At 50.1% G+C, this 14,457-nt stretch overlaps 1 protein-coding gene across 3 annotated transcripts in view; it reads left to right on the top strand.

Moving 5' to 3' along the window:
• The window catches only part of SCHIP1 (schwannomin interacting protein 1), a 188,276-nt gene that overhangs the window by 155,511 nt on the left and 18,308 nt on the right, over window positions 1–14,457 (top strand). Inside the window, exon 1 of one of the 3 annotated variants that reach the window (XM_087740027.1) lies at window positions 12,728–13,055. The exons of 1 other annotated variant lie outside the window; for it this stretch is intronic. In XM_087740027.1, the coding sequence (XP_087596153.1) occupies window positions 13,026–13,055 (30 nt within the window). In that variant the 5' untranslated portion in view covers window positions 12,728–13,025. Of the gene's footprint in view, window positions 1–12,727; window positions 13,056–13,258; window positions 13,374–14,457 lie in introns of those variants that run through there. One more of the 3 variants, XM_087740025.1, reaches the window with a different exon arrangement.

Raw genomic sequence — 14,457 nt, 5'->3', positions numbered from 1 at the left:
ACTGTGGCTACGGGCTGCTGCCCCAGAAAGGCATCCCCCAGCCGAGCATCGCAGGTGCAGGGCAGAATAACACTGCTGAGGAGTGGCTGCGAATTCTCCAGCAGCAGGGTTTGCTCTATTTTGGCTGTTAAATCTGCAAATAATTCCGCTTTTGCATGAGAAGTTTCCGTAGCTATAACTAAAAAGATTTGAAAATGTTTCTTCCAGCTCTCACACTAGCCTGGATCTGCAGTCAATCCTGCTTCTGTAAGCAAAGCGCTGATGGCTTCGGTGGAAAATGAGTTTCCCTCTTGCAATCATCTGCAGTTGTTGCCTTAGACGTGAGGTGCTACATAATCGCTCTTCTCCTCAAGGGTTTCCAGCTTTTTCAAGTACTTGTATCATTTTGGGGCACTTTGTCTTTCCCTGTCGCGCCTGTGGAGTCATTTGTGTCACAGAAGTGGTAGATCTTATTTATTTCACCAATCTGGGTTTCCTGCTCAGTGATCTATAGATCTCCTTTAAATGAGAAAACCGCGCTAAGGCCATTTATTTCAGCTCGTCCGTGCTTTGTTAAAATGAAAGCCGAGCGTTCGGCAGGGCTGGAGAAAATAGCTGCAGTTCAGAGGGGTTGGGGAGGAAAGGGAAGTGCCGGGCTGAGATTTAATCCTCTCTCAGCTAGTAGATGGCAACGCTAAAAAAAGAGAACTATATTAAAGTGCTTAATTCTTTATGCATACAAAAGCTGCTAGTATGTAGGGTCCGTAGGGAATTGAAATGCTTTTAGTGAGTTATTAAAAATTTAATCTAAACTTTTTATTTAATGTGATTCCTATATTGAATTTATTAAAGAGGGACTTGGGGAAATATCAGAATTCTGTACCTGAGTCACGTGTGGCCATCCTCTTCTCTGTCTCCTTTGCCTGATAGGAGGTTGATGATAAACTGTTCTTAGTAGTTAAAAAAAAATTCATCTGTGAATCATTTTTCCTTACTGAATTCTCTATGCTGTGCATTTGCATTAACGCATAATATCCAATAGCTTAGCATATATCCTGGCACAATCTAGCTGGCCTTTTCTTTCTTCTTCTGCTTTCTCATCTATTATTTCTCGGGTTGAAAATCGTAAAGCCAGCTTCTAGCTGTGCCTTGCAAAGATGGAAGAGGCCTTTTCTTAGGAGGAAGACTCCCAGCTTGTTACTTCTGTAGGCTGACCTGGGAGCTGTTGGGAGCAGCAGGGAAACATCCTGTAGCCTTGAAAAAACATCTCCGGGACCTTTTCCAATTGTCTGGTTCTGGGAAGGGCAAAGTAGGTGAAAATCAGGGCATGTGCCTGCAAACCAGGCCTCTGTACAGCCTTGTCCCCCTCTTCTTGTGGAAGTCTTTTAAAGTACATCCTCAAATGACCAAAATGGCTAATATTTCCATACCTTAATAATACTTAAATTGCACAAAAAAGTTGCTCAGGAGCTTATCCAGTCCTCCTCCCTGCACAAAGGCTGGATGAACTGTATCTGTTTCCCAAGAAATAGCAGTCCAGGCTGTCCTTAAAACTTGTGGATGAGGGTTTCCCACATTTTACAGATAGTACCATCTGTCTGTATATGCCGTATAAATATATATATTTTGCTTGATGTAACATGCAAGATGAATTTTTGCGGTGCTGGTCCTGGGCCGTTCCCCATCCCAGCCCTTTGCACGGCTCAGTCCGACACGAAGCGGAAAGCTGTGTTATCCCTAGGGAGCTGCGCTGCCGTTCCAGGATGGCTCTGAACTCCCATCCACTCCAGCGCTTCATTTGCAGTTCCCTCCTACCTTGTTATCTGTATACTTTCGTACTAATGAAATGATTTGGACGTGGAATTAGCTGAAGGTTAATATCGTTGAAATTGCTGATGCTAATAATAGATGCTGGAGAGCTTCTGCAGCATCCAAAAACTCTTTTGAGGGCTTCAGCGGCTGGGCAGGGCTGAGCCTTTAGGAAGCCATGCACTAACGAGGCTGGAGCTTGCAGCCACTGTTGTCTGTAGAATATAACACACTGCCTAAGGTATGCCTGTTAATTACTCTTATTTTCATGTTTTGCACTGGACCAAACAAAACTGGAATCCAGGCTGGAGTAGTTTGAGGTCTGGATCTGACCCTGCAGATGTCCCTGTCTTGATCCCCAAGGGACAGCATTTCATCCCAGAGATGAAGCGCCAGCTAGCTTGATGTAGTAACTGTAGGTTTTTTTGCTTGTTTCAGTAGTGTATTTGGAGGAAAACTAGTAAACATGTAACATGGCGCATGTCTGGTGGAGATATAACAGCTTCTGGTAAAATAAACTTTCCACAGAGATATCCCAGTGCCTTGGACACGCTGCCGCTGTTTCCAGCGTGGCGATGAGTGTTCCTTGGAGTAATACCCAGCTGCGGCAAAGCAAAGCCTTCCTCTGCTCCCCAAAGCAGCGCCCTGAGAGCCAGGGTAATTTATTTTGTAACTTTAAGCTGCAGTTGCTTTGCTGTAGCAGCTAGCATTCTCATCGCCGTCTCTTTTTCCTCTCAGGGCTCAGGTATTTGGTATCCCCCATTCCCTTTTTCCCTTGTCCTGTGAAAATCAAGCTGTGCCAGGGGCTTCAGGCCAGACCTAGGCTGTGCTCCCTAGATGAGCTGTCAACACAAGCTCCAGCGCAGCCTGTGCCACAACTTCCCACAGCCCACGCGGGACATGCAGAAACACAGCCCCAAGCAAGGACAAACAAAATGCCAAATAATTGTATTTATTATAAAGGGCTCTGCTTTGCTCTCTCTGGGTTGGTGCCTCAGTGGCTCTGAGCAAACGGCGACCCGTCAGGTGTCAAAGCCAACTCCTCTGGAGCAGCTGGCCACCGCGAAGAGCGAGGACAGACCACACAGCTTTCTCTGACCTCCAGCAGTAGCTCCTTGGGCCGAAAGACGTTTTGCCTACGTTTAGTAGAGAACTGATTGAGAGGAGAACCACAGCCAGCCCAGGGGAAGGTGCAGGGGCGCGGGGAGGCCATGCAGGTGTGCAGGCTGCTTTCTGCAGAGATGCTCCTCAACACGGAGGTGCCGGTGAAGGGGTTACCATGATTCCTCGGTTTACAAACCAGGGCTCCTGCCTGGCTGTTGGTCCGTTTTCATGTTAAAATGCTGTTTAGTATCCTTCTGCTCTGTGCTTGCAGCTCCTGGCGGAGGTGATGGAGAGAGAAGCTGTGCAGCAGAAAGAAAACACCTTCTCTGAGCATTTTCTTTCTGTATTTTTTTTTCCCCAGCTTCTTTCACACTGATAGTTTCATAAAATCAAAAAAATATAAACAGTAATTTCTCTGTAGAGCGAGTCTGAGGCCCAGAAACAGCTCCTGCTTAATGGCACATCAAGAGGTTGTGCCGATACCTGCTTGCTGGGGAATTCCTGAAGTTGTGCAAAAACATCTCTGGGCTTGTTTGCAAAAGGTAGGGCTTAGTCCTAGAGCCACCTCAGCCTATGCTGGTGGTGCAGGGGTGTAATGGTGGGTTTAATGTCCCCGACATTAAATGCAGAAGTCCAATATACCATTAAGTGCAGAGGCTGTGGTAGGGCATGGGCTGGGGTGAGTACTCAGATTCCCCTGGCTAGCTGCAAGGGCTGAAATCAGGCCAAGGCAGGGGTTTTATTTGCAGCGCTGCTCTCTTTTCCTCGTTATATTTGACTTCTTGTTTGTCTTCACGAGTGTTGAAGTACTAAAGCCTTTTTCACTGCTTAATTATCATTATTCCGTTTAAACTTGAAAATTATATTGGGATAGTGCGCGGAGCCTGAATGCATTGTGTGTGCATTAGTTCTGCTGGAAAAGGGGCTTGGAGAGATGAATGCTGTTTGGGATGAATGTGATGCATAGAGAAGCTCAAAAGACAGCCCCTATCATGAGAACAAATGGTAATTCTCTGCGTTTTGGCCTCGGGAACAAGGAGCCAGTGTGTGCAAATGCAGCCCCACCATGCAGGGATGACTTGCTGCTCCGCGCTCCCGCTCCCAGGTATTTTGAGCACTGCCAAGGATTATCACATTTGAGGTGCTGGAAAGCTGCAGGCAGTCGCTTTGCTGGGCTGGGATGTCCAGGCGGACAAGCCGTGCAAAGGTGTAACTTTGGGTGAGGTGGCCCTGGGACGTATCCTCAGCACCCACCAGCCTCCAGCAGAGCCTGGGCAGCGTGGGCACAGGGCCGCTGCTCGTCTGCTGGGCTGAGAGGCTGGACGGTGTCACCTGTATCCCCTTGGCAAGGCAATGGCCCTGCTTCTTTTGGTGCTGGCCGGGTGGAGTGTGGCAGAACTGGCATGATGCTGTAATTACAATTAGCACCAAAGGAGAAATTGGGGGCAACGAGGCTGGTGTGGCTGAGTGCTGCTGGAGCAGCCTCAGAGGGGGTTCCCACCAGGCTAAGCTGTGTTTGATTATGATCCCTCTGTTGTTCTGTGCCTTCATCCCAAGATAAAACACTGCACATCACACCTCATCCAAATTAATCCTCCAGGAGCAAGCACTGCCTTTGCTGGGTGCTGCTGCCATCAGTGACTCGATCATCACTCAACTCAAAGGCTTAATTTTGACACAAAGAAGGTGTAAGTAAAAAAAAAAAAACAACTATAATAAACCCTTCACATGCCTGTCTGTCAATATTGGTCCAATTCCAGTAGACACCCTAAATGAATCACCCGTGATCTTCATTCTGTTTAAAGACTTGCAGAAAACAATACACCGTGTTATTAGTAGAAGCTGGAGGCTGCCCGAGCAGCTCTGCTCGGAGGAAAAGAGTGCCTGAGGCAGAACAGGAGAGGGGAAAAATCTGATTTAAGAGACAAGAGTCGTTCTCTTGCTCTTATATGGTGCTGCTTTGCCACCAGGCAGCAGCCCCATGCGGCTCCCTCGCTCCATGACTAATAAGGCTCAGCTGGGATCCACCCTTGCTTATCCTGTTATTTTTAGCTTTTTCCAGCCTCATGCTCAGTGGGCCTGCCCTACCGAGGGGTATAAGTTCACATCTTATTTTAAATACTCGTTTTGCAGCCTGGCAGTCTCCCATGGAGGGCTGCCGTGTCAGGAACGGGGAGGGATGGGCTTTCTTATCACTGATGGTATTGTTTTTGGAGCTTGTAAATGACATCCATTGCAAAATGTGCTGTGTCCATTAAGTGCAATCAGCTTTCTGACCTACAGGCTGCTGCAACACAAAAGGATTTTTTTTTTTTTCTTTCTCAAGTGACAGTGGGGTTGGGAGTCAAACTCAGAAAATCATCTTTGCATCCATTTTCTTAAAGGCTGAAAATGTAAAACAAACCTAAAGCAAGAGCCAGGCTTTACTTACATGGACCTGGGTTTGCTCCCACATGGTAATCGCATCCTTCCAAAAACCCCTGATCTCGACAGTGTAGGGGTCTGAACCTCTCTGAAGGCTTATTGATTTTTGGAGAGTTGTGTGCATAGTATAAGTAGACCCCAAAAAAAGGAGTGTATTTCTGCCAGGCTGTGTCAGTGAGCTTGGAGTTAAGGACATCAGACTTCAGAGCTGTGAAAAATCCCCTTCTGTCTATTTTTATCCCAACCATGACTCGGGGAGAGGTTTGTCTCTGTACGCTCATGCTTTTGTTGAGGAAGCATTTAAAGGACACTGCTGTTACCTGTTTGTATTAATATATTCGTATTTATGGTATTTGGCTCTGTTTGAAAAAGAAACAATTTCAGAGTGAGTTTGTAGTATGGTTTGTTTACTTCTTCAGCTTGCAAGTCCCTGTTCTGTGATTTTACCATCCATTTTGCAATTAAAATAAGTTGCAAAATAAAGCCAGCCCATAAATAAGCCCTCTCAGCCGTTCCCTGCCGGAAAGCACGAAGGGGATGGGAAGGGATAGACAGGCTCGAGGCAACCAGTGGCGGGATAATCCCATCCCCATCCACAGATACTGCCCTCTGACTCCCGTGGGGTCAGTGGCTTAATTATAATTGGTAACTCGGCGCCTAATTTTTGTTATTGGATGAACATCGGTGCAGCCTGTTGGTACGCACCGTGCTAAAGGCAAATTAATTGCCCATATTGAAATGGAAGTTATACTGTTGTCTGCCTGCCTGCATGCCTGGACTGGAGTTTCAGGGACTTTGCCACAATTAAAGGGGCTTAATACTTCATCCAGAAATTGCTTTTGGCCCCAGACCAGTAGCTTAACAGTTGCTAAGTGTTGAGCATGGGACATGGGATTTCTCTAAGTGCTTCCAACTCATCAATGTTTGCATGTAATTCCTGCTGTCCCCAGTCTGAGGAAGCTGAAGGCCACCCTGTCCTTCATCCTTTCGGGGAAAATCTGTCTTTCTTCCCCTTCCCCCTCTTCTCATACCATTTTTCTAGCTCTTCTCTCATCATCTTCAGAAAATGCATCAATTCCTCTCCCTGCCTGCTGTTAAAATGCAAGGGTGCGTAATGGGGGCCCAGGGCAGCTTTATTTTTTTCAAATATAACAAATTTCTCTTTGAAAAATGAAAATGAAAAAAATAAATGGGGGAGGAGGGATAGGAAGGCCTGCCTGCAGGCTGCACACAGCAAGCCTGAATGTGCTGCACAGCAAGGGGAATTTGAAAATGCATAACTGAGTAATTAGCTCCATTAAAAACTTCTACCAAACTTGTTATCAAAGAGATCTGACAAAGACATTACTCAGAGCTCATGCATCAGAAGAAATAGCTTTAGTGATTTTGAGTTATTCTCTCTCAATATTTATATGGCTGCAAATTTGGGAATCTTTTATTTAAGATCTCAAATGTTTTTGGGTGCCTCCTGCTGGTGCCAGCATCCCCTCACCCAGGCATGGCTCAGAGCAGAAAATGGGCTTTTGAGCCGAGGTCTGGGGGTGCAGGCTTTCAGCGGATCCCCCCTGGATTTCAGCCAGCGGTGTGGCCATGCCGGGCGCAGATGCCCCAGCTGCTGGTGCCGGGCTGCTCCTGGCAAAGGCAGAAGGATGAGGTCGGGCGCAGCTGGTCTGGGCAGCGCTGGCGGGGGCACGTCTTGGTCCCTCGGCCGGCTGGGGAAGCTGCTGGGGGTCAGCTACTCCTGAGGCTGGTTCGCACGTCAGCTGCGGGGAGAGCTGGTGGGCAAGGTTTGATTTTGATTCGGTTGAGGCGATGTAAAAGTAATAGGCTGTGGCTGAGCAACTCGTGGTTTATGCCAGCTAACCCCAGCCCCTCTGCTTTATTGAACATCGGGTCTCCTGCACAGCACTGTCTGTGAGTACAGGCCAAAAATGCTGAAAATTGTTTGTAGCTGATGGAATTTGCTACAGATCATCTCCCAAAAGGGATAGAAATAGCACTGCAGAGCGAGGCAGATTGTAATATTTTAATTTATTGATGCTAATACAAAAACTTACAGGTTAACATCCTGCTGAAAAGCTCATGTTCTCCCTAGCATTTTGCATACCATGAATATTGCATTGCAAAAGAACAGCGTATTCTTAAGAATATAAATAAAATTGCAAGGAGGCAGCCGTAGTTTTCTGTTGCTATCTCCCCACGTTCCTTAGGAGCTGGTAGATGAAATGGTTCTCCATTCATTAGCAGTAAATACTTGGTGGGCTATCATACCTGCTCATCATCAGACCGCTTTTAAGTTCTCTATTAAGTACATGTGATCCAGCTTATAAATTGTACACTTGAAAATTAAGCCTGTGCAACTGTATCGGTGAGTCTTTCTAGATGGGTTTCATGGAAAAATCTGGTTGCTTACCATATGTTTTGTCACTTTTATATCACCAGAAAGGTATACATACTTGGGTGACTTAAATTATTGACTCCAATTCCCTGTAAAGTGTTTGACATCCTGTGCATCAGAGGTATTAGAATGTGAAATTACTGTAACCTTCTGTTCCATGTTTTGAGGGAAGAGAAAATCATGGTTTGATTATGTAAGGGCAAGGATGCAGTCTGTGGGACGGGTAGAAAATTGACATTTTTGGATGAGTCTCTTAGCACTAAAAATGGAGCACGAGACTGTTAAAAGTGCAAGATGTGCACTTCTGCATCAAAATAAAAATGCAACGGGTACCCTTCCTGGTGCTCCTTAATTCCCCGGTCACATAGGAATTCCAAAATAATAGTAACTCACTGTAGAGTGGGGTTTTTCCACTGCATTTCCCTGATAACGTCATATTTGGTCCTCAGAGGAACAAGAAGAGTTTTATTTTAATGTTTCAGCACACAAGTTTTTATCCTAAAAATGTATCAGTTGGTACCCCTGTGCTTCAGCAGGGGTTTGTAAAGCTGCTGCTTGTAAAGGACTCCAGAAGCTTCCGTGGGAGTAAAAGGGGCAATGAAGAGGGAAGGGCACTGTTTGCAGTCTTAAGCTGTCGGAGGTTTATCCCCTCGTCGAGAAGAGTTACACATCCAAAATGATGGAAAACACCTCAGCATCATCCGCCTTGAATAAAAAAGTAATAGTCTCAAGCAATACATATGTATGTAATCCAAACAAATATTCCCCTTTCCAAGCAGATGTCTAGTATTAACTGATTAAAAAGTAATCTTTTTCTTTTTTTTTCTTGCTAGATTTAAACCCTGGAAAAGCTTTAGCTTGGCTTAAAGAGGAGCTAAATCCATCACTCCTAGTAAATCATCAGGAAATAAAGCTGAAATCCCATGATGCCGTTTATAATTCCCGGTTCCCTGCAAGCTTGCTGTGCTTGGGCCAGCCCATGGGCTCGGGGTCAGCGGGAGCATCCCAGAGAGGCTGGTGGGGCTCGCTCGGGGTGGGCTCCCTGCCTCTCCCTCCGCTGTGTCCCAGTGATGTGGTGTTCATCCCCTGCCTCATTTTTACCTGGTACGTGATCCAGCTACCTATTTTATTTTGAGATTTGAAGAAAAAAGCATATTAATTTAGGCTAGGTTTTGTATCAGCCAGATGGGTTGGCCAGTACCAACCTGAGAAATAAACTTTCCCAGCTCAACCTGGCAAGGCCCCTCAGGGAATGACTGTGGGCAGGGAAATGTCTCTGGTGTTTTATTTGGAGTTAAGGAAACCCATCCCTAGCCTGCCTTGTTGAATGAACGAACGCTGCTTCTACCCTTTGCTTTCCCCTTACGTAGTTTTTGGGCTGAAGGGCTGTGTGAGTCCTTGCAGCTGGTGGGGTTCTGGCACACAGCACGGGACACGTGTGTGTAAAAATAAATGTGTGGGACAGTAAGAAATGACAGACATGTAAGGAAAAGGGCTGTGTCTTTCATGTGAGTAATACGTCCGGGCTCCTTCCCTCCCACGGTGGTGAGAAGTGTCCCGCTTGGCTGCCCTCTGCTCCCAGGCAGTGTGAACGGGAGGGTTTGGCTTTACTGCACAGCCTTATTTTTTTTTTTTAAGGAGTGTTTTCCCCAAGTAGGAATGACGATGGGAGAGTTGATAACCTCCGTGTATTTCCCCCTCTCCCCTGTTAATGATTTCCTTGGTCCCGGGAAAGCACGACGGGCTGCGATGGGGCCAGGCAGGGCCAGCCTGCCTGCAGGAACGGCGCTGCCTGCATTTGCCACCTTCTGCTGCGAATACGGCTGGTGGAGAGGACCGGGGTTTGGGATGTGCTGTGGGACCTGGCCAGGGGGCTTTCTGTAAGTTTAAAAAAAAAACAAAACACAAAACCAAACCCCACAACAACTAGAAGATGTGCACAGAATCAGAAATTATATATTTTCCCCCAGAATTGGGGATATGAGGTGTTTTTTCCTTCTGTAGATGGATAATTAATGAAATCCCGTTGTTTCACTACAAGAATTTGAGTGTTTCTGGTAAAGCTGTGTCGTCTTTCTCTGCGGGGCAGCTGCCCCAGTGGCATGTCCGCGGGGAGTAAGTGGAGGAATGCTGCTGCCTGTGCTGTGGAATTGAATTTCTTGTGTCCTCACCCCTATAGCCCTGCAAGCATCCAGGGCATCAGGACTGGTTCATTCCCGCTGGCCCACCTTAACCGCAGGGCAGGTCCAGGCTGGGGGACTGCTCAGCCAAGACCGACCACAGCAGGTCTCCTGCCCCTAAGCAGCATCTTCCCAGACCCTCTGGAGGAGACCTGGAGCGGGGGTTTTGAAGGGCAGTGTTTTGTGCTAGTGTCCCCAGCTTGGTGTCAGACCCCCTGGAGATGTTCTCCAGAGCTTTCTGAAGCACATTTCTAGTTCAGAGCTGGTTTTGGGGAAGGCTCCAGGAAAACTTGTCCGGATCGTCTCATAAGTGGTATAAGACGCCCTAAGTTAGAGGGTGCCTCGATAAGAGAGGCAAAAGGAGGCAGTGCAGGTACCCCCCGGGTTTCTCTTCCTAGCTGAGAGGGGCTGTTGGGGGTCCCCGGGGGTTTCCTGGGGCTTCCCACTGGGCTGCACCTCCACGGAGAGCAGCAGCGCTTGTTCACTGCCTTCATCCAGGAGCCTTGTTTCCCATTGACCCACCTGGATGACTGCCAGAAGCCTTTCACTCAATGTAATCAGTCATTGCTTTAATTATTACCTGCCTACCCGCCTCATTTCTGAACGGATAATCGCAACCGGGTACAGAACAGAGGAGCAAATCCAGAGGTTGAGGACGATGCCTGGCCCCTTCTGCCTGCATCGCAGGCTCGTGCGGGGCTCCCTGCCCTGGAGGGAAGAGCCGTGCTGCGAATGGGTGGCTTTTCTGCAGCAGGTGACACGCTAAGCCTAAGGCAGCGCTCTCTCAGGTCATTTTGCAAAAGGAATAAGCTGTTAAATAGGTTGCGAGGGGTTCGCCCCGTGCCACACCAGACCCGGGTACCGGGAGGTTGGTGCAGTCCCCGCCGGGGATCTGCTGCACACGGTGCGGCTCTGAGTCACCGCCGTTATAGATAGACCCGCACGTGGGAAGCGGGGGGTAATTTTGGGAGTTTTCCTTGTGATGCACATAATAAATGGCATTAGAGATTATATAATACGTGGAACTGCTTTTAGCTTGCCACAGGTACTTTTCCAAAGCAAGCCCGAGATTTATGCAGTATACTGAAAAGTGGGGATTTTTTATTTTGATGTTTGGAAATAGCTGCCTAGTTGCATGGGAGTCTTTGAAGATCCAGTAAAAACCAGGCATGACTTCATCCTCTCTTAAAAACTTGTGCAGAATATAGGGGTTTTTTTCTTTTTAAATGAAAGCTCTAGTTTTTTTAAAGCTCTACTCCTGTAGGGGAGAGGGCATCGGGGAGGAGGGCTGGGGCGGGTCTGGGGGTTTCTCTCCATCCGTGCCACCCAGCTGCACCAGGAGTCACGGGACTCTCCATCCACCCACGGCTGCTCCGGCCTGTTTGCGCGGGTGAGAAGCTGGGAAAGCTGGGGCAGAGAGATGATCCTACAAAGGCCTTTTTTTCTAGAGGCACATCTGGTGCAGGGAATCAAATCCGAGACGCCCTGTGAGCAAGTGTTTCTGGGTTTCACAGTCATGCATTTCTGAACTTAGCCACAGCTGGCTGGGACTAGGAGCAGAATAAAGGCCTATTTGATGAGCGAGGGAAGGCGAGGCTTGGAGTTTCTTTTAGTTGCATGCGAAAGTGCTATTGCCTGCCTGGGTAAGAGAGCCCAGTGCGTGGTGCGAGCCCAGCCCATGGCACCGCCATCGCTTTCTGGGTGTTTTGGTGCCCCTCGGATAGGCCATGTCCCGCCAAAAATAGGGCTTGAACGCGAGACTTGCTGCATCCTCGCACCCAGCTATGGCCGGGGCCAGCCTGAGACCTAAATTCTTGCAAATGAGGCTATTGGGGTATATTTACCCCCTGGAAAATGAGTCGTAAAGTCAAACTCAGCTAACTTGAGCTGAGAATCCACCGCTCACCAGGTTGCAAATGCAGAGAATTATAAACTATCCGCTTGTCCCGCCATTCTTTCCAGTCTCTCCTGTTAAGGACTTTTAAAATAGAAAGCAAAATTAGGGTTCGTTTCCCTCTGTGTGTCAGGCCTCCAGCCTGAGCTTGCAAACAGGGATGTTTGATAATCTCACAGTGCTATTTTGGGGTAGCAATGGAGCATTCTGCAAATGGCAGTGAATCCTGCTGGGTGTGTAATGATGGGGGGTGCTCCAGAGAGGCCTCCCAGCCCCGGGACGTGGGGGCTTTGCTTTCCCTGGGCTACAGGTGCCAGCTCAGCCCACCCAGCCATCATCCTGCAGAAGGCCTCTGCAGAGCCAGTGCTGGGTATTTGCTTGATCCTCACAGGCCTCTTCTTTGGAGAAATCTGATTAGAGAAGGGCCCGCTGTGGTGGGAGAAGGGTGTTGGGGCGAGCGCGAGCGTTGTCTCCCTCCGGCCCCAGCGCAGCGTTTCCCCGTGCCCAAAACCAGGTCGGATCTGTGGCTGGAGTGCCCAAGCGGGTGCTATGGCGGAGGGCTCCGCGTTCACCCTCGCTGCAGGGTGGGGGCATAATTAGCTGGAAATGTAGGGCACAGCGCTTTCCAGAAAAGATCGCGCTGTATTTCTGCGGCAGAGGGTAAAAGCACAAGCTATCTTTCAGCGCTTATTTAACGGCTCGGTGTCTCTCCGCGTTTCGGGGAGGCGACGCAGGCAGCTGCCTGCCTCGGAGCCGCGATCCATCACCGCGCCGGGGCCGGTTCAGCTGCGGGGCGGCCCCGTTCCGGCAGCGGGGCCGGGCGCTGCCGCAGGCGGAGCCGGGGCGGGGGGGGCCGGGGCTGCGGCTGCCGCTCCGTCGCCCCGGGACCGGGGGGAGCCTCCCCGCCCTAGCGCAGTGTCTGGCGGGGCAGAGCACGGATCTGGAGGGGGGTGAATTTGTTCCTTCCCTGCGGAGGAGCGCGGCTGCCGCCCCCCCTGCGCGGAGCTCCCCGCTCTTTGTGCCGCCGGCGGCGGGGGCGGGACCGCGCCCCCCCGCTCCGCGCTCCGCCGGGGCCGCCGCTGCGCAGGCGGAGCAGCGCAGCAGCATCCATCTTACCGGCGGGCGGCTGGCCCGGGCTCCCGTCCTCCTCCTCCTCCCCATCCTCCTCCTCCTCCTCCCCCGCCGGGGCGGCTGCGAGCGCTGCCGGCTGGGCGGCAGCGGCGGATGATGCACGGAGATGGTACACCAGGAAAACTGCTCCTACCAGGTGAGGGCTGAGGGCGGCCTGGCCCCCCGATCCGAGCAGCCCGGGTCCGCCCGCTCGGGTTTAAACCGTGGGCTCCTGCCCCCGAGGCGTCCCGGGGCTGGCAAAGCAGCGGGCTGAAAGCAGCCGCGGCGGGGAGAAGCCGGTTGCCTGCGGGGCTTTTGTGCTCGCCATGTGATGCTCGCAGGCGCAGCGGGCGCCGGGGATGCGCTCGCCCGGCGGAGGGCGGGTTTGGCAGGCAGCTGCCTGCGCCCCGCTGCCTGCGCCCCGCTCGCCGCCGGCCTGCCTGCCTGCCTGCCTGCCTGGATGAAACTGCTGCGTGTAAGTGAGCGAGCCGCGGTTTTGCACTTCTGGAGCTGCCGTAGAAGAGCGATGTCAATTTTAGAATGGAGTAAATGGAATATTTCTCTGCGCTTTCCGGATTTATCAAAGCGTTGAGGGCTGACCCGCAAGATAATTATTTTCAGGTGCAGGCTTGTCGTGGTTCATGCTGTTCCGCTAAATAATCCATGCAAGAACTGGTGACGGGTTTGGGGCCGAGCATTTCCCTCTCTGAGCATCCATCAGGGCCACCCCCATCCCTGGGGGGCCCTGGGGCCTGGCAGCAGCGCTGGGGAGGCAGCACCAGTAACAGCGTCTGCTGAGCAATGTCGGGATTATTTTAGTGGGGCGAGTGCGAGCTTGGGGTGGGCTGTTATTGTGGCCTCGTTTCCCTCTAAAGAGAGGGTGGGTGCTGGCGGGTGCACCTGCACAGGAGATGGCATGCTTAGGGCTCGATGGCACAGGCAGATTATTAAATGCACAAACGCCTGTCCGCCTGCTACGGCTATGCTGAGAAATGCGTTTGTGTACGTGCGGCGGAGTGTGTTTTGCAATATAGCCAACAGGCATTCCCAGCGGCAGGGCCAGACCCTCAAGAGACGGGGCTTTGCCCAGGACAGTGGCTCATCCTCATTTTCCCTCCCACCGCGTTCAATTCAAACTTCAATCTGTGTTTTAAGACAAAATGTCTCATATTACAAAATATATCATGAAGGGAAAAGGTACCAAAGCATACGTATGTACAGAGAGAGAGGAGAGTTCAAAAGATTTCTCACTAAATGTTTTCAATCTCGCAAATGCTTCTGGAAATGAATTTCCGTTTTTAGCTCCTTTGCAAAAAAAAATCCTGGGGTTTTTCAGCCTCCGCCTTAGGAGATCTGATTTTTCTGCAGCTCCGAGCCTGTTGCTCTCTGGTGCCTTAATAAATGGTGCCATTGTTTCCGCGCAGCGGATGTTTTCCCAGCGCACTCGTAGGAACGCAAGGGTTAAAGGTTGCGCATTGTTTCCCGGGTGGAAGCTGGTCCGTGGCGGTGGGCGAGCGATGGCGAGCGATGCCGAGCGCTGCGGCTGCGGCGCAGGCCTG

This window comes from Nipponia nippon, unplaced genomic scaffold (assembly GCF_047370975.1).
Source record: "Nipponia nippon isolate SJK-2023a ecotype South Korea unplaced genomic scaffold, ASM4737097v1 scaffold_7, whole genome shotgun sequence".
NCBI lineage: Eukaryota > Metazoa > Chordata > Aves > Pelecaniformes > Threskiornithidae > Nipponia > Nipponia nippon.
The sequence above is the reverse complement of the archived record's forward strand: the minus strand, read 5'-3'. Positions and strand labels throughout refer to the sequence as shown.